General features: G+C 34.9%; 1 protein-coding gene and 1 long non-coding RNA gene across 3 annotated transcripts; one reads left to right on the top strand and one right to left on the bottom strand.

Annotated features, from left to right (window-relative positions):
- Positions 1-4,757: 4,757 nt before the first annotated feature.
- LOC149215951 (uncharacterized) lies at positions 4,758-5,779 on the bottom strand. Its single transcript, XR_016251043.1, has 3 exons — positions 5,408-5,779; positions 5,093-5,250; positions 4,758-4,972 (listed from the first exon to the last, which is right to left on the bottom strand). It is a non-coding gene; the product is annotated as an uncharacterized LOC149215951 (long non-coding RNA).
- Positions 5,780-11,918: 6,139 nt separating this feature from the next.
- LOC149215950 (putative LRR receptor-like serine/threonine-protein kinase At3g47570) lies at positions 11,919-15,650 on the top strand. Of its 2 annotated transcripts, XM_089392643.1 has the most exons (3): positions 11,919-12,331; positions 13,840-14,776; positions 14,876-15,650. In XM_089392643.1, the coding sequence occupies exons 2-3, from the start codon at positions 14,476-14,478 to the stop codon at positions 15,157-15,159; spliced, it is 585 nt and encodes a 194-aa protein (XP_089248769.1). In that variant the 5' UTR covers positions 11,919-12,331; positions 13,840-14,475; the 3' UTR covers positions 15,160-15,650. The 2 variants fall into 2 exon arrangements, with proteins under 2 accessions (XP_089248769.1, XP_089248768.1); XM_089392642.1 differs by lacking the exon at positions 11,919-12,331 and having other exon boundaries at positions 13,535-14,776.
- The last annotated feature ends 239 nt before the right edge of the window (positions 15,651-15,889 follow it).

Raw genomic sequence — 15,889 nt, 5'->3', positions numbered from 1 at the left:
AAAAAAAAAAAAATCAACAGCTGCAAAGCCACTCACATTTGACACACAAGAAATATATCTAGGACAGTGATTTGATCTTTATCGAGTTTAAATGTCATAAAAACAATGTATGAAACAACTAAATTCCCCCATTTCACAATTAGTATAACAGCACATGCATGAACACCATAACATTAGAAAAACTAGCACGCCATGAATTGGGCAATGGAATAAAAACATACAGGACAGTCTTCATCCCTCCTGATCAGATTGACATGTACTGGAACCCTCCTGTCTGCTGGCTCCAATTCTTTAGGGCATTCAGACTTCTGGATACTCTGCTAAAAAAACAATTCAATACCTGTAAAAAAAATTGCAGTGTAGCATGAAAATCAGATTATGCTTGTTTAAACTGACATAATATGCAGCTTTCATCATAAAAATAAAAATGCTAGCACATACTACTTGACACAGCATTACCATTTAGAATAACCATAATTGTCCAAAAGACATAACTGGCACAAATGCCGCTTGAATGAAAATAACGTTGAAGCACAATTCCCATTCTAAAATCTAATTTCTACATCCCTGTAATAAAAGTGGCATCATATAGAATGCTTCAAGATAGGTCCGCAATTAGCTAAGTAATTGGACCGTTGAGAGGCCATGATGGATGAAAGTTGTATATATTATTATTCTCCAAGGACCACGGAGCTAACTGAAATCCATTTTTATATGATTTGTGACACAGGCAGAGTTAGTCAATATTACCATACTAGCTGACAATAGAGTTTCAGATAACAATGTCATATGGTTTAAGGTCTTCATATCACACCAGAGTTTGAATTGAACATTGAGGCTTATGATAAATACAACAAACTGTATCTTCGCACATTGTTTGATTTCTCCACTGGATTTGGTTTTGCAAGGATCATAAAAACAATGTATGAAACAACTAAATTCCCCCATTTCACAATTAGTATAACAGCACATGCATGAACACCATAACCTTAGAAAAACTAGCACGCCATGAATTGGACAATGGAATGAAAACATACAGGACAGTCTTCATCCCTCCTGATCAGATTGACATGTACTGGAACCCTCCTGTCTGCTGGCTCTAATTCTTTAGGGCATTCAGACTTCTGGATACTCTGCAGAAAAACAATTCAATGCCTATGAAAAAAATTGCAGTGTAGCATGAAAATCAGATTATGCTTGTTTAAACTGATATAATATGCAGCTTTCATCATAAAAATAAAAATGCTAGCACATACTACTTGACACAGCATTACCATTTAGAATAACCATAATTGTCCAAAAGACATAGCTGGCACAAATGCTGCTTGAATGAAAATAACGCTGAAGCACAATTCCCATTCTAAAATCTAATTTCTGCATCCCTGTAATAAAAGTGGCATCATATAGAATGTTTCAAGATAGGTCTGCAATTAGCTAAGTAATTGGACTGTTGAGAGGCCATGATGGATGAAAGTTGTATATATTATTATTCTCCAAGGACCACGGAGCTAACTGAAATCCATTTTTATATGATTTGTGACACAGGCAGAGTTAGTCAATATTACCATACTAGGAGTAATGAGCAAGAGATGTCTCTGTGTACGATGTTGCCATGGAATATAATAGGCATAGGAACAGTGTGGGCTGGAGGACAATACATAGCTCCTTCATGAGCCCAAGCATTTGTTTTCACCTCCTTATCAACCACCTGTGGCTTCTCTGCATCATAAGGAATATATCCTGGCAGGGATTCAGTTCATCACAATGTGATATGGTTTAAGGTCTTCATATTTCTAGGCAAATACATTAGAATGTTGTTTGAAAAGATTAACATACCTCTCCTTAAAATTTTGTATATCGATATGGATACCCAGTTGTTGTTCGCGTGAATTCATTTGTTTAACTTCACCTTCAACTAGGCAATCTTTAAGGTATCTAAACAAGTTCAATGGATATTTATGACTACTTTTATTCTATTTCATAGCCACTTTAACCCCCGAATAGGGTTTTCAGCATGGCTTCCTCAATTCAAACTCATTATCATCGACCCTTGCTTTCAAAAAAGCCCATTCACATTTCAATATTCTTCCACACACTATGCCTTACGGCATTTCCTTTGCAACATTAGATGCAAATGCTAGTTATAAGTTTTTTAGACTAGGATTGAGAGTTATTTCCTCAGCGTGCATTCACATTATCATTTTTCTAGTCACATGACTTAGTGACAACTTTAAATAAGGAACAAAGTCGAAGTCGAAGTCGTCGAAGTTGTTGGTTTTTCCTATCACATGACTTAGTGGACAACTTTAAAAGGAACAAAGTCCAAGTCAAAGTCTCGGCTAAATTAAATATTAAAAGAATACGTTGTTGTGTCCCTTGTTTTCAAAGACTTTGGGACAAGACTTATATTCAGGGTCGTCTAGTGTGTGGAGCCACATTGATAAAGATAAAAAGAATACAACTTCCACCTAACACATAAATGAAATCAAAATTTTACTGTATTATAAATAGTCGTCATTTATGTATAAAGGTGTATAAAATTTGTAATTCTTTTTCGTAAGTCTTTTTTTCTTAAAATAAAAAGTAATATGAATTATAATTAAAAACAAATTTTTTAATTAATTTTAATTAGAAATATTCTAAAATATCAATAGCATTAATTATATTATAATTGAATATGAGGGAGATGCAAAAATAATATTTATATTTATATTAATTTTAGAAATGATGTCTTCTTCTTTCTATATTCACTTTTGAATGTAAACCAGATTCATAATATTCATAAACTATTTAAATATCTATGTTAACTAATTTAGTTCAATATCAATTTCACATATATATAGAGAAATGTGTGTGTTCGCCTTAACCATGATCAAATATTTCAATATCCAAGAAGAGGGATTTGTAATTCAAGATCCCTAGCATATGGACATGACCATATGTGAAAGGCCCCAACAACTATTGTTTGAAGTGCACCATGCATGTAACAAGAAACATAAACTCTACGCAATGAGCAAAGAAAGGAACAAAGCAATTTGGAGTGTAATAGGAGTAGCCCGATCTAGTGAACCCATGATACCATGGGTCAATATCAATGGTATGGAAGCAATAATCTATAAATCTAGTGTTAATATTTAGGGAGAATAGAAAAAACCTATGAGATTAAGAGAACTACAATGGACCAAGTGAAGAAGGGTAAGTCACTGAACCCATGATACCATGAGTCAATACCATGGATCAATATCAATGGCAAGGAAGGAATAATATATAAATATAGTGTTAATATTTAGGGAGAATAGCAAAAACCTATGAGATTAAGAGAGCTAGAATGGACCAAGTGAATAAGGGTAAGCCAACTGAGGCACAGGAAGTCTTAGTAGATTGGAATTGCCAAGTGATGTGGTGACAGTGCTGAGTGTGTTAACCAGAATAGAACAAAACAAAATGCATATCTGAGTTGTAATTTGAATATCAAGTTGAAGAGAGCGTGAGCAAGCAATAAGTAATGTGAGATCTGAGCCAATAAAGGAAAGAACATACCATTGAAGCGCATAGTTGTGCAGAGATATGCAAGTTAATCAAGAAAGAGAAAATTGTTGCTCTAAGTAAAGAGCTAAAAGAAGGTCAAGTTTTGCACATCTTGAAGTGTCAATTTTTTTCTCAATTTTAACACATTAAAAAAGAATTGATTTTTCTCAACACTTATAAAATAATTATTTTAAGTAAAAAATTAAAAAGAAAATCAAATTTTGCACATCTTGAAGTGTAAATTTTTAAATAAATATAATTTTTTAAACAAAATTTAGCCATCTTAAAAAATGTGATTCCTTTCGACATTTGTAAATTCAAATTCAAAATCTTAATCATAAAATATAAAGACATTTGTAAATTCAAATTCAAAATCTTAATCATAAAATATAAAATACTCAAATATATTTGCATAATGAGAAAACATAGTTCACTAAACAGAGATGTCAAATTCACTTTTGCTTTTATCATATAAATTATGCCATTATACTAACAGATTTGTCAGATTCACTTTTGTTTTTATCATATAAATTATGCAATTATACCAACAGATTGGTCAGATTCACTTTTGTTTTTATCATATAAATCATGCAATTATACTAACAATTTATCTTTAATTTTACGCGTCAATAATTTTTTCCTAATATGAAATTAATACAAGAATCTGTGCCATATAAATAAACGAGAGAACTCCAATCAAAATGGTTTTCTCTTCCATCGTTTCTGTCTGACTCTTAGTTACACTTCAGAAACCATCTTCTTGGAGGAGGAGATGGAGATCCATCACGTCCCTTCATTTCTCTGGTTTATTACTAGCATTTGCACCTAATGTTGCAAAGGAAACGCCGTAAGGTATAGTCTGTGGAAGAATATTGAAATGCGAATGGGCTTTTACGGGTTTTTTTGAAAGCAAGGGTCGATGTATTTGAGTTTTAATTTGAGGAAGCCATGTCGAAAAGTGTATTTGGGGGTTAAAGTGGCTACGAAATGGAATGCAAGTAGTCTTAAATATCCATTGAACTTGTTTAGACACCTTCGTATCTGGATTAAAATTGCGTAGTTGAAGGTGAAGGTAAAGGAATGAATTCACACGAAACGCGAACAAGCGCTGGGTATCCATATCGATTTGGATGGGGTTATTTAAGAAATCATTATTCAAATGGGAAATTTAATTAATATGAAGACATATTTAAAACATGTATTATATTCATTGAAATAAATTGATTTTGTTAACAAAATATGTTAAAACCCATTGATAATGAATCGGTTGTGAAGACATAAACTATCAAAATGGTATTTGATCTTGAAACATCCTTTTTCAAGTTTCAAATGGAAAATACAAATAGTGAATATAATATTCTAAAGAACATTGTGCTTGTCATTCCATATTTGAAGTTGTATCAAAACTTGTTGGAGGCATCGAAGACCTGAAGAAGCAATGAACCTGCAAAATGTATATTTTGTTAGAAGTTGTAATATGTAAATCAGTTGTGGAAATTTATTAGTAATACTTTGCAGGTGAGTTGTGTTAAAATGAATTTGGAATGAATGGAAATGAAGTTACCTTTGCCATGGGGATTTATATATTGTTAGTGGAAAATGCATGGTGAATGATGGCATACTGAACACCACTAGAGATTTATGCGTAGTTGGAGACGCATATTTCTTGCTTGGTATTCTGCTCGTAGTTGCATAGGTGTGCTTTTTCTGAGTCCATATGTCCTATTGCAAAAGAAAGAAAATGTTAGAATGAGATGTACAGATAATATAAGGACATTCTAATATTTGCATAATTATTAATAATGATTAAATTTGGTTGTTGTTGAAAGATATGAAAGGTATGTTATGAAATAGAATGAGCTAAATAAATAGAGGAAACCTTTTGGTGTTGTTAAAGTATGGGTTGGAGCAGATTATCTGGAGGTGGCATTGAACAGAGAATTTCTTCCGCGTGTTTTCTGCGAGTAATGTTTTTGTTGTCCTTCATTTTATTGTAACTTTCGAAACTGAATGCGAGGCTAATCCGGAGATCTTGTAGAGAAGGTACTCTTGAAATTGCTGCGAATGTGAGACCTTGACGTTCTGTTTTTCCAATGTCAATTGTTGCTTTTGGAAGTGTCATACCTTGAGATTTATGTATGGTTAAAGCCCAAGCCATCTTCAGTGGAATTTGTGCACGTCCATTTCTTTTTTATTGCTGGATTAGGCAAGTGAGTGGGGTTTCTTTCATCCCAAGGAGGCCCGATATATTTGGGAAAATCTACGACAACAAATGTTGGCATGCAATATCAAGAGATTGTTGTCTACAAGCATTTTCATAATGTCAATGTCTTCATATAAGTTTAAATAAGGCAAGATTGTTGTCTGCAAGCATTTTCATAATGTCAATGTCTTCATATAAGTTTAAATAAGGCAGAGATAATGGTGGAGTTAACTTGAGATCAATGAGTGAATGAATCAGGTGCTCTTATGCTAGTATGAGCTCCAGAAATTTTCACACAGAATCCTAAACTATTGCCACAATCACAACTTACCAACCTTAACATCCAAATTCTGATGCCATTAGTAACTTACTGAATATGGCATATCATAAATGTGAGGTGATAATAACATTGTTTGATGCACAACCTCTTCCAATATATAGTATTCGAAGCAATAGAGGAAAAATTGAAAGAAATAAAGATGTCTGACAGTTAAGAAAGGCATGAAGAACCATTTAAAGTCAAGAAAATTGGACGCACAAGTCATATCCTTATTGTAAGTTTTCTTTGTTGCAAAAAGACCAATTTATTATCGGGGTTCTAGAGGTTCTAAACCCAACCTTAATAACCATAGAATAAGAGTTGGTTGCTCCATTCAAAACGAGAAGATTGGAGGTAGGAGTCACATCCTCATTATAAGTTTTGTTTGTTGCGACAAGACCAATTTATTTTCTGGATTTTAGAGGTTGTAAACCCTTGATAACCATAGAATAAGAGATGGGTGCTGTGTTCTGGATGTATAAAAAGACAAGTCCTGTGATAGTCAGAATATAGCTGAGACACCATGTTAGTAATGTTTACGACGTACTTTGTTAGGAAAATGCAGTTTCCACACCTTGCTAGTAACGTTGGTTGGCACTTTGTAAGAAACATGCAGCTTGCTAAACTGTTACTAGGAGCACAACCATTTGGTTGGAAACTAAATTTATTCAGAACTAAAGGCAAAGCACTCCCAATTTCATGCCAAGATCATAACTCTGCCCTAGCTCATAGATGACAACTTTGAGAGGGGTATGACTCTGCAAATTTGAACATGCTCCTATAAAAATTAAACATGTCCTGAGTGGTCTCAGAACTTTAATCTTGAAAAAATATAGTTTTGATTGTTCCATATAAAACACTGCTTTCTCAATTGGGTTTACCCAACTGGTTGTGGAATGTAAGTTATCCTACAAACCCAAGGTCTGTTTTCCTGAGTGACATGTTGAACTCACAATGAATATTTTGTTGTAACAACTTTGAGCGTTGTTCTTGCCCTAGCTTTGTACCCTAAAGAATCTAATGCCAACCGGTTTACTGGTTTTGTCAAGGTCCTCACGAAGCACCAAGTGACACCATATAGGACAAGTGCCCACTGTCACCTCAGCACAAGTCCCCACTTTTTAAGCCCATCTTTCGTACCTCTTTCATTAAATTACTTGATTAACTATAATGGGTCACACTCAATATATAAATATCCTCACCTCCTATCTAACTTTACTTAATTTCCTTCCATCACCCCTTCATACTCTTATTTAATTTACTGTATTTCCATTATCACTTGATAAGCTCTCGAACTCTCACTTCTTTTCAATTTTCAAATTTATTTAACACCTTCCAAGTAGGTAGCTACACAATTATTTTCCCTTACTACCTCTTCTCTTATGAATATTAGTCAACCTCCCTTATGAAAATTAAACATAACACCTGAGCTCTCATACCTGTTTCAATTTTCAAAATGCACTTAATTCTGGAACTTATTCCCATTTAAGACAATCATGATTCTTTACCCTAAACCTTATAAAATTTTATCATTTGGAATGGATTTTGATTCGCCACAAAGTGTGTCAGGTTGAGACTGGTGAACCATAATCTAGATTGACGATGACTGTTACCTCGTACAGCACAATTCTAAAAATGGAAATGTGGAACCTTATTAAGGGCAGCCCAAAGGAGCTAGCAGAATGGACGAGGACCACATTTATTGCAGTCATGTCACAGTCTAGCGTAGATGCCCATGAAGAGGAACAGAGGCAGTAATTGGTTGTTAATTTCCACTGGTCATTCCTCACGCCCTTAGGTCAGCTTCCTCCTGCTGCCTATCAAAATTGCAGTCAGAACACACGGATCAAAAACAAGTTCTCGGTGCATCCTATTTTGGCCAAATAACGGTAGTACCAAAAAAACTGTCAACTAATTAACACAGCTTATGTGGATCATCCTATAATGGTCTGCAAATTGGATGGATCCTTTTCAAAGGATTCAACAGAGAAATCGATTCATTGAATATTACCTTTTATGAACAACAGGTATCTTCACAATACTCTTCTGCTTTTTTAAACTTTTCTTCTTTATTTTTCCACACTCTTATCTATGCTTTTTTCCTTTGATAATGTCCTCTATAATATAACCTTCCTGAATTTTTGGAAAGCCAAATGTGAAGTGATAATATCTGTAAAATTGGCCATGAAGTTATAGGTACCAGCAGAACAATTTCCCCCGTTTTTAGACAAAGTCAAAAAAATATTTCTTAAAAATGTGGGCCACTAGACTAATATTTATAAAATATATATCCATAAAAAACCAGAACGATAAAATATATATCCATATTAAGTTTTATCCATAAAAAACCTGAAGCATAAATTATATCTATAGATGTATGAGATTTTTTTAAACCCTCGTCAATACACTACAAAATATACCCCACTCATCAACACGTACCCAAAAAAGAGAAGCAAACTTATAGTTCACTTGTAAATATACCATGGAAATTACAACCTAAAACACTAATAAAGTTTAAACTTTAAAGGAATCATAAAAGGATAGTGATGTATTTATAGTATATACTTGTAGATTACAGTGGTATTCATAATTGTCTAGACATCAATTTTGCTAAGTAACTTAATTATTTTGTGTATCCCATCAAGGATCTCATGGTTATGATCACCAATAGAATGTCAAAAAAGTATGAAGATGTCCTAAAATCATTATTCAGATACAAAAATTGAAATTACAAATAGGGTTGGATGCTCTATCAATTAGATGGGTACGGTACTAAGTGTTGAATGTTTGATTCAATTGGGCACTTGTACCTCCAACCGCAAAGAACAATTCATGGGATTTGATTGGTAAGGAGAGTGTTATAAATAACATGGCATTGAAAGTTCCACTCTCAAAGAATTGATTTACAATTACTAAAAAAGGAGCAAGATACATAGAGAAACATAGAATGATGGAAATATGGAAAATATTTTAACGAGTATCAAGGTTTCACGTTAAATAACGAGGTCAAAAGACTTCAGACTATGATGCACACACAACAAATGAACCTTGGTAACACTCAAATCAAAACCCTACAACCAGATAAAGATGATACCACCAAAAAATATTCTTAACTACTAAGCATCCAATTTACTATGCTTTGAGGACAAAGCATTCTTTAAATACAAATGCAAATGCAGAGGATTCTTCGTCTGAGACTCCTTAGACTATCAAGAGGCATTTGTGGCGAACATGAGAAGGAGGTCAAGAACCAAACAACACAAGGAAGCACCATGTTTTTTTATGAATGATGTTGTTTCAGACTACATAATTAGACAAATAAAAGTGGGTTGTACCAAGTATTCTTATAGATTAGTATTTCCAGCAAGAAATCAACTAACAGAATATAGTACATTGTCAAAGGTAAAGGGAAAGATCGCATGCAATATCAAGAGATTGTTGTCCGCAAGCATTTCCTTCACCAAACCACATGATTCCCTAGCCAATTTAATTCCAAAAGAAGGCTAAGTCAGTGTCCATAATGTCAATGTCTTCATATAAGTTTAAATAAGGCAGAGATAATGGTGGAGTTAACTTGAGATCAACGAGTGAGTGAATCAGGTGCTCTTGTGCTAGTAAATTGAACTGCCTTGGTGTGGTGTGCCCAGTGTGGGGGAACTTTGTGCACCATCCCATTCTCATCATCTAAGGACATTCAACCAACCATATGATGGTGTAGTTTTGCACCCTTCCATGAAGGGATCTGCATTTCTTATTCTTTTTAATCAGTGCCCTGAAATGGTGGCCTCAAAAACCTAGTTAGGGAAAGATGTAGCTAGGGCACTCGTTGCAAAACAAGAACCACTACACTACCAAATTTAGTGGTAACCAAAAGATCTCTGATAGTTTCATTGTATATTTTGAGCATTAATGCCTGAGAATAAGGAAGACATCAAGAAATTTAGCACGAAATGTCAGTTGCATTCAACACAACTCCATTCTAAATAAATCCAAACAAACACTTCGATACAAATAAAATCCAAGGTATTAAAATCTTAAAGGCTATCAATCTGATCGGACTATTCAAGACTAGGTCTTAGCAGGTCAAGACGTGTGCATTTTGGAGGCAGATAATGAGAATTTTGTCAGAGTTTTCTTGTTTTTTGTTGTTGGTTTTAATGGTTGATCACAATGAGGATGAGTTCTACATGCTGTTTCACATGACCTTGTGGTAATCAAATCCAATCCCAAAGCAAAGCAAGCTGAGAGAAATACAAATACGAATGTAATTGCAAATGTAAATACAAATGCAAATGCAGAGGATTCTCTGTCTGAGACTCCTTAGACTATCAAGAGGCATCTGTGGCGAACATGAGAAGGAGGTCAAGAGCCAAACAACACAAGGAAGCACAATGTTGTTTATGAATGATGTTGTTTCAGACTACATAATTAGACAGATAACACTGGGTTGTACCAAGTATTCTTATAGATTAGTATTTCCAGCAAGAAATCAACTAACAGAATATAGTACATTGTCAAAGGTAAAGGGAAAGATCGCATGCAATATCAAGAGATTGTTGTCCACAAGCATTTCCTTCACCAAACCACATGATTCCCTAGCCAATTTAATTCCAAAAGAAGGCTAAGTCAGTGTTCATAATGTCAATGTCTTCATATAAGTTTAAATAAGGCAGAGATGATGGTGGAGTTAACTTGAGATCAAGAGTGAGTGAATCATGTGCTCTTATCAAAGAGATGGACTTCGATTATCAGGAATCTCATCCCACTAATACCGGTCAAGATGAAGCTCTCAGCAAGCATGTTTTTCATTAGTGTTTCATATTATGTAAAACAATGTCAATTTTAGGTGTCTTTTATAGAGTTCATCCTAGCAAAAACTTTTTTAAATACTCTGTGAAATGATGATTTGGATCTTCTATACCCAACACATACAGCTAGATAGATATGGTGGTTTTTGTTAACAACATCTTTTTTTTTGTATTGCGCTAAGCTGCCCAGCTCAGCTGTGGCTTTTTTCTAATACAAATATTACCCGTTTATGTTTTATATCTCCGTGTGTAACATTCCTGTCATTGAAACTGCCTTAAGGTCAGAGCTATAATTGAAACAAACCTGGAATTGTGATTGAAACAAAACAAAAAGCCTATTCTCCCAGAATCAAATATTGTGTTTAATAAAAAATATTTAAATATGGCTTTTCACCAAAAATTACCCAAAAGCATCAGGATTTTGAGTTTTCTTCTCTGTGATTGAAAGAAAGCATGGAGCTCGTTATGATCGAAGTGAAATAAACCTCAGATTGCAATTATATCAAAATGCCTATTCACCCAGATTAAAAAATCAAAATGCAATAAACATGAGGTTTTTATCAAAATCTAATAAAAAACAATGTGTTTTCAAAATTTTGTTTCTATGATTGAAAATGTCATACCTGAGCTCATTAGGGTCAAAATCAAATCAATCAAAAGCCTAGAGTTCCTAAGATTCCATATCTGACAACATAATTAAGTTCATTGAGATAAAATCAAAATTTAACCAAAAGCATGGGGATATAATTAAGTTCATTGAGATAAAATCAAAATTTAACCAAAAGCATGGGGATTTTAAGATTTCATTTCTGTGATTGAAAACACCGTAGTTAAGCTCAATAAAATCAAAATAATTTTAAACAAAACGTCGAGTCTTTTGTCAGATTTGTCAGATTCACTTTTGTTTTTATCATATAAATTATGCAATTATACCAACAGATTGTTCAGATTCACTTTTGTTTTTATCATACCAATCATGCAATTATACTAACAATTTATCTTTAATTTTACGCGTCAATAATTTTTTTCTAATATGAAATTAATACAAGAATCTGTGCCATATAAATAAACGAGAGAACTCCAATCAAAATGGTTTTCTCTTCCATCGTTTCTGTCTGACTGTTAGTTACACTTCAGAAACCATCTTCTTGGAGGAGGAGATGGAGATCCATCACGTCCCTTCATTTCTCTGGTTTATTACGAGAATGATTTTGTTCTTTCATTTCATTCTTTGTGTCAGTCCTGTATTTTCCACCGGTAAATTATCTAGTCGCGGGCATCCTCGTCTCAGCAATGCTTCAGACCAAGAGGCTTTGCTTGGATTCAAGTCTGCAATCACCGATTACGATGGATCCCTATCATTACCTACTGTCTGGAAACCAAATGTCTCGTTCTGCGAATGGGCAGGTATCGTATGCAGTCGGCGAAGACAGAGAGTAGTTTCCCTCAATGTTTCAAGCACTGGATTACAAGGTACAGTCTCTCCTCGTCTCGGCAATCTCTCCTTTCTTACATTACTCGACCTTAGTAATAACGGTTTTCATGGTCATATTCCCTATCAATTGGGAAATTTGTTTAGGTTAGAGATACTTTACTTGGATTTCAATAAACTCCAAGGTTCTATTCCACCCACTCTCGGTGGGTGCCGTAGATTACGGTTTTTCTCTTCGTCCGAAAACAATCTCACAGGAAATATTCCGTCAGAACTTTGCATCCTTCCCAAGTTACAATTCTTTAACTTAAAGAGAAACAACTTGACGGGTACAATACCGCACTGCTTGGGAAACATATCCTCTTTGGATGTCTTAGCTTTGTACTTTGTACGAGAACAACTTTCATGGCAGTCTTCCCTCCGAATTGGGTATGCTAAGCAAGCTGACCATTATAGCTCTGTCTGATAACCATTTCAGTGGACAACTTCCATCTAGTTTCTTGTCCAACTGCACCAATCTTCAAAAATTGGATATATCTGGAAACCAGTTGTCTGGTCATATTCCAGCGGAGTTGTGTCGCAAGAATAGCTGGCTGACGATATTCTATCTGGAAAGCAATCTGTTGAATGGCACGATTCCTGATTCCTTATTCAACTGTACAAATCTTCGAGAGATTGACTTAGGGGTTAACCAGCTCAGCGGAGTAATGTCCACTAAGTTTTGTAAGCTGACTCATCTCCAGCGGCTTTCCTTAGGTGATAATAAACTGGTTAGTGGTAGCACCACAAGCTTTCCCATTCTTTCTGCTCTTACTAATTGTTCCAGCCTACGGCAAATACTTTTATACTCGAATCATCTCACAGGACGTTTGCCTCCTTGTATGGGCCAACTCTCTACTAGCATGGATGCCCTAATCTTGGAGTTCAATGAATTGACAGGAGAAATACCTCCAGAGATTGGAAACCTGACTAGTTTAATATTGCTTGCTCTAGACAACAATAAATTTACAGGGGTAATCCCTTCTTCACTTACTATGCTTCAAAGGTTGGAGAGATTATATCTGGATTGCAACTTTTTAGAAGGAAATATCCCTATAAAAATAGGGCAACTCAAAATCTTAGGGTACATAAATCTCTTTGGAAATAATCTGTGGGGAAGAATCCCTGATTTTATTGCAGGCAACCAACAGCTAAGATATCTAAATCTGGCCCACAATATGTTATCAGGCAAAATCTAGGGAATTGTGTGAACTTACTAACGTTAGACCTGTCATACAACAAACTCAGCGGGCATATACCTCAAGAAGTTGCACGTCTTGCAAATTTAGCTTTCTATTTCAACATTTCAAACAATTTATTGGATGGTCTAGTGCCTACGGAACTAAGCAAGATGACTATGCTTCAAGCCATTGATATTTCTGCTAATCAGTTCACTGGTAACATTTCAAGTGCACTCGGAAATTGCAAAGAACTAGAATACCTGAATCTTTCCTACAATGCACTTCAAGGTCTAATTCCAGTTTCACTTGGTGAACTTCAAAATCTTCAGGTCATGGATTTCTCCTTCAACAATTTCTCCGATGGAATACCCATGTCATTGGCAAATCTCAAAATGCTCAACCACTTGAATTTTTCTTTCAACAAGTTGTCAGGAGAAGTCCTTAAGGGAGAAGTTTTCAAAAAGATTGGTGCCACGGCATTTATGGGAAATCCTCGCCTCTGTGGACCTTGGGCTGGTCTGTCACCATGCTCTAGTCATAAACATAAAAGTGTTTGGCATATGAAAAGAGTTATCTTACCTGTTGTTGCTGTTGTAATTGTTGTTGTATTATGTTTGTTTTTGGGAATCTTTTGGATTCTAAATTGCAAAAGACATATTTTTAGAGAGGTTGGGACATCCTTAAATGTGGAGCATCCGAGAATTTCCTATGGAGAGATTATCACTGCAACAAATGAATTTGATGATGCCAACTTGCTAGGTGTTGGTAATTTCGGGAAAGTTTAAAAAGGGGTTTTGAACAATGGCACAAGTGTTGCTGTCAAGCTTCTCAATTTGGAAAATGAAGGGGCTTACAAGAGTTTTGACAGAGAGTGCAAAGTTTTGGGTAAAGTTAGGCACCGAAACCTGATTAGAATCATAACCACTTATTCAGATCTCCAAACCAAAGCTTTAATATTTCCATTAATGCCAAATGGAAGCCTAGAAAAGTGGTTATATCCCAATGGTGAAGAAGAAAGTTGTTTGAGTTTGATTCAAAGGTTGAATATAGCAATAGACATTGCACAGGGCATGGCATATCTCTATCACCATTGTTCCATGCAGGTGCTCCATTGTGATTTGAAACCTAGCAATGTGCTTCTAGGTGAAGATATGACAGCCTATTTAATAGACTTTGGTATTGCTACCATATGTTTTGAAAATCTCAAAGATTCAGCACTCATTTCGACACATGCACTCAAAGGATCCATAGGCTACACTCCTCCAGGTATTATTTGAACTAATAGCATGTTATATAATGTCATGAATTTCATATTAATAATAAACATTGTGAACAAGACTTTAATATGAGAATTTTTGAATGCAGAATATGGATTGGGTGGGCGTGTCACAACAAAAAGTGATGTCTATAGCTATGGAATAATGTTATTAGAGATGTTAACTAGAAAGAAGCCCACCAACAACATGTTTGTGGAAGCAATGCACTTCCAGAAATGGGTGACCAGTGGTTTCTCAAACCGAATAGGTGAAGTGGTGGACAAGAATCTATTGAGAACTTGTATGAACACTGGAGAAGATAAGGATCTCAATTGCCTCAAGCAATGCATAAGTGTGGGTTTGCGATGCACAAAAGAATCACCTGAAGGATGACCTACTATGATGAACATTGTGGGTACACTGCAAAGCATCAGAGAGACATTTTTGGGAATTGCTAGCATTCCAAATTTTCAATCAGATATAACACATCTACTGGGAAGTACAAGTTATATCACTCAGAACAATACTAGGGACAACCCAAGTTCTTCTACATTCTAGTCTATTGCAAGGAACTAGTGGTTGCATAACTAGACCATGAGGAAATTTAAGTATATTGTCATTAGGTCCATCCAGTTTATGCAACGCATTTTTCTGCATCTTATTTTGCTTTCCTGCTCTATATAGTTTCTGTTATCGGATGCATGTGATTGTGAAATACAAGGACATGCCATAAAAAGTGCGTTTGAATGTTTTTGCAGTCACAGAAGACGCTATCCCTATCTTAAGAATACCCTATCTTTATCTTAGTAAAACTTCATGCAGATCAATGTTATTGTTCAATATTCATCTATATCTACAATAAAATGCACTAGAATTTCGTTTTATTTGTGTAGTTTGGGCCATATATATACCAAGAGCTTTGCAATTGTTTTGAAGAATTAAAAGGAACGTCAGTTGTTTTATTTCCACATGATTTTACTAGTTCAAATAAAGAGCAAAAGCATGTTAACAAAGATGATGCTTTCGATACTTCTAGAGATATTCAAAACCTTCATCCTTTGCACCAAGATTTTGAAGCTACAGCTATGGAACAAGATTAATTAATACAAGACACAACGACCTT

Source organism: Pinus tabuliformis, chromosome 1_1 (assembly GCF_031772625.1).
Source record: "Pinus tabuliformis cultivar Carrire ecotype Pingquan chromosome 1_1, CPIR1, whole genome shotgun sequence".
In the NCBI taxonomy this organism is placed as follows: Eukaryota; Viridiplantae; Streptophyta; class Pinopsida; order Pinales; family Pinaceae; genus Pinus; species Pinus tabuliformis.
Note: the sequence above shows the minus strand (reverse complement) of the source record. Positions and strands in the feature narration are given on the sequence as shown.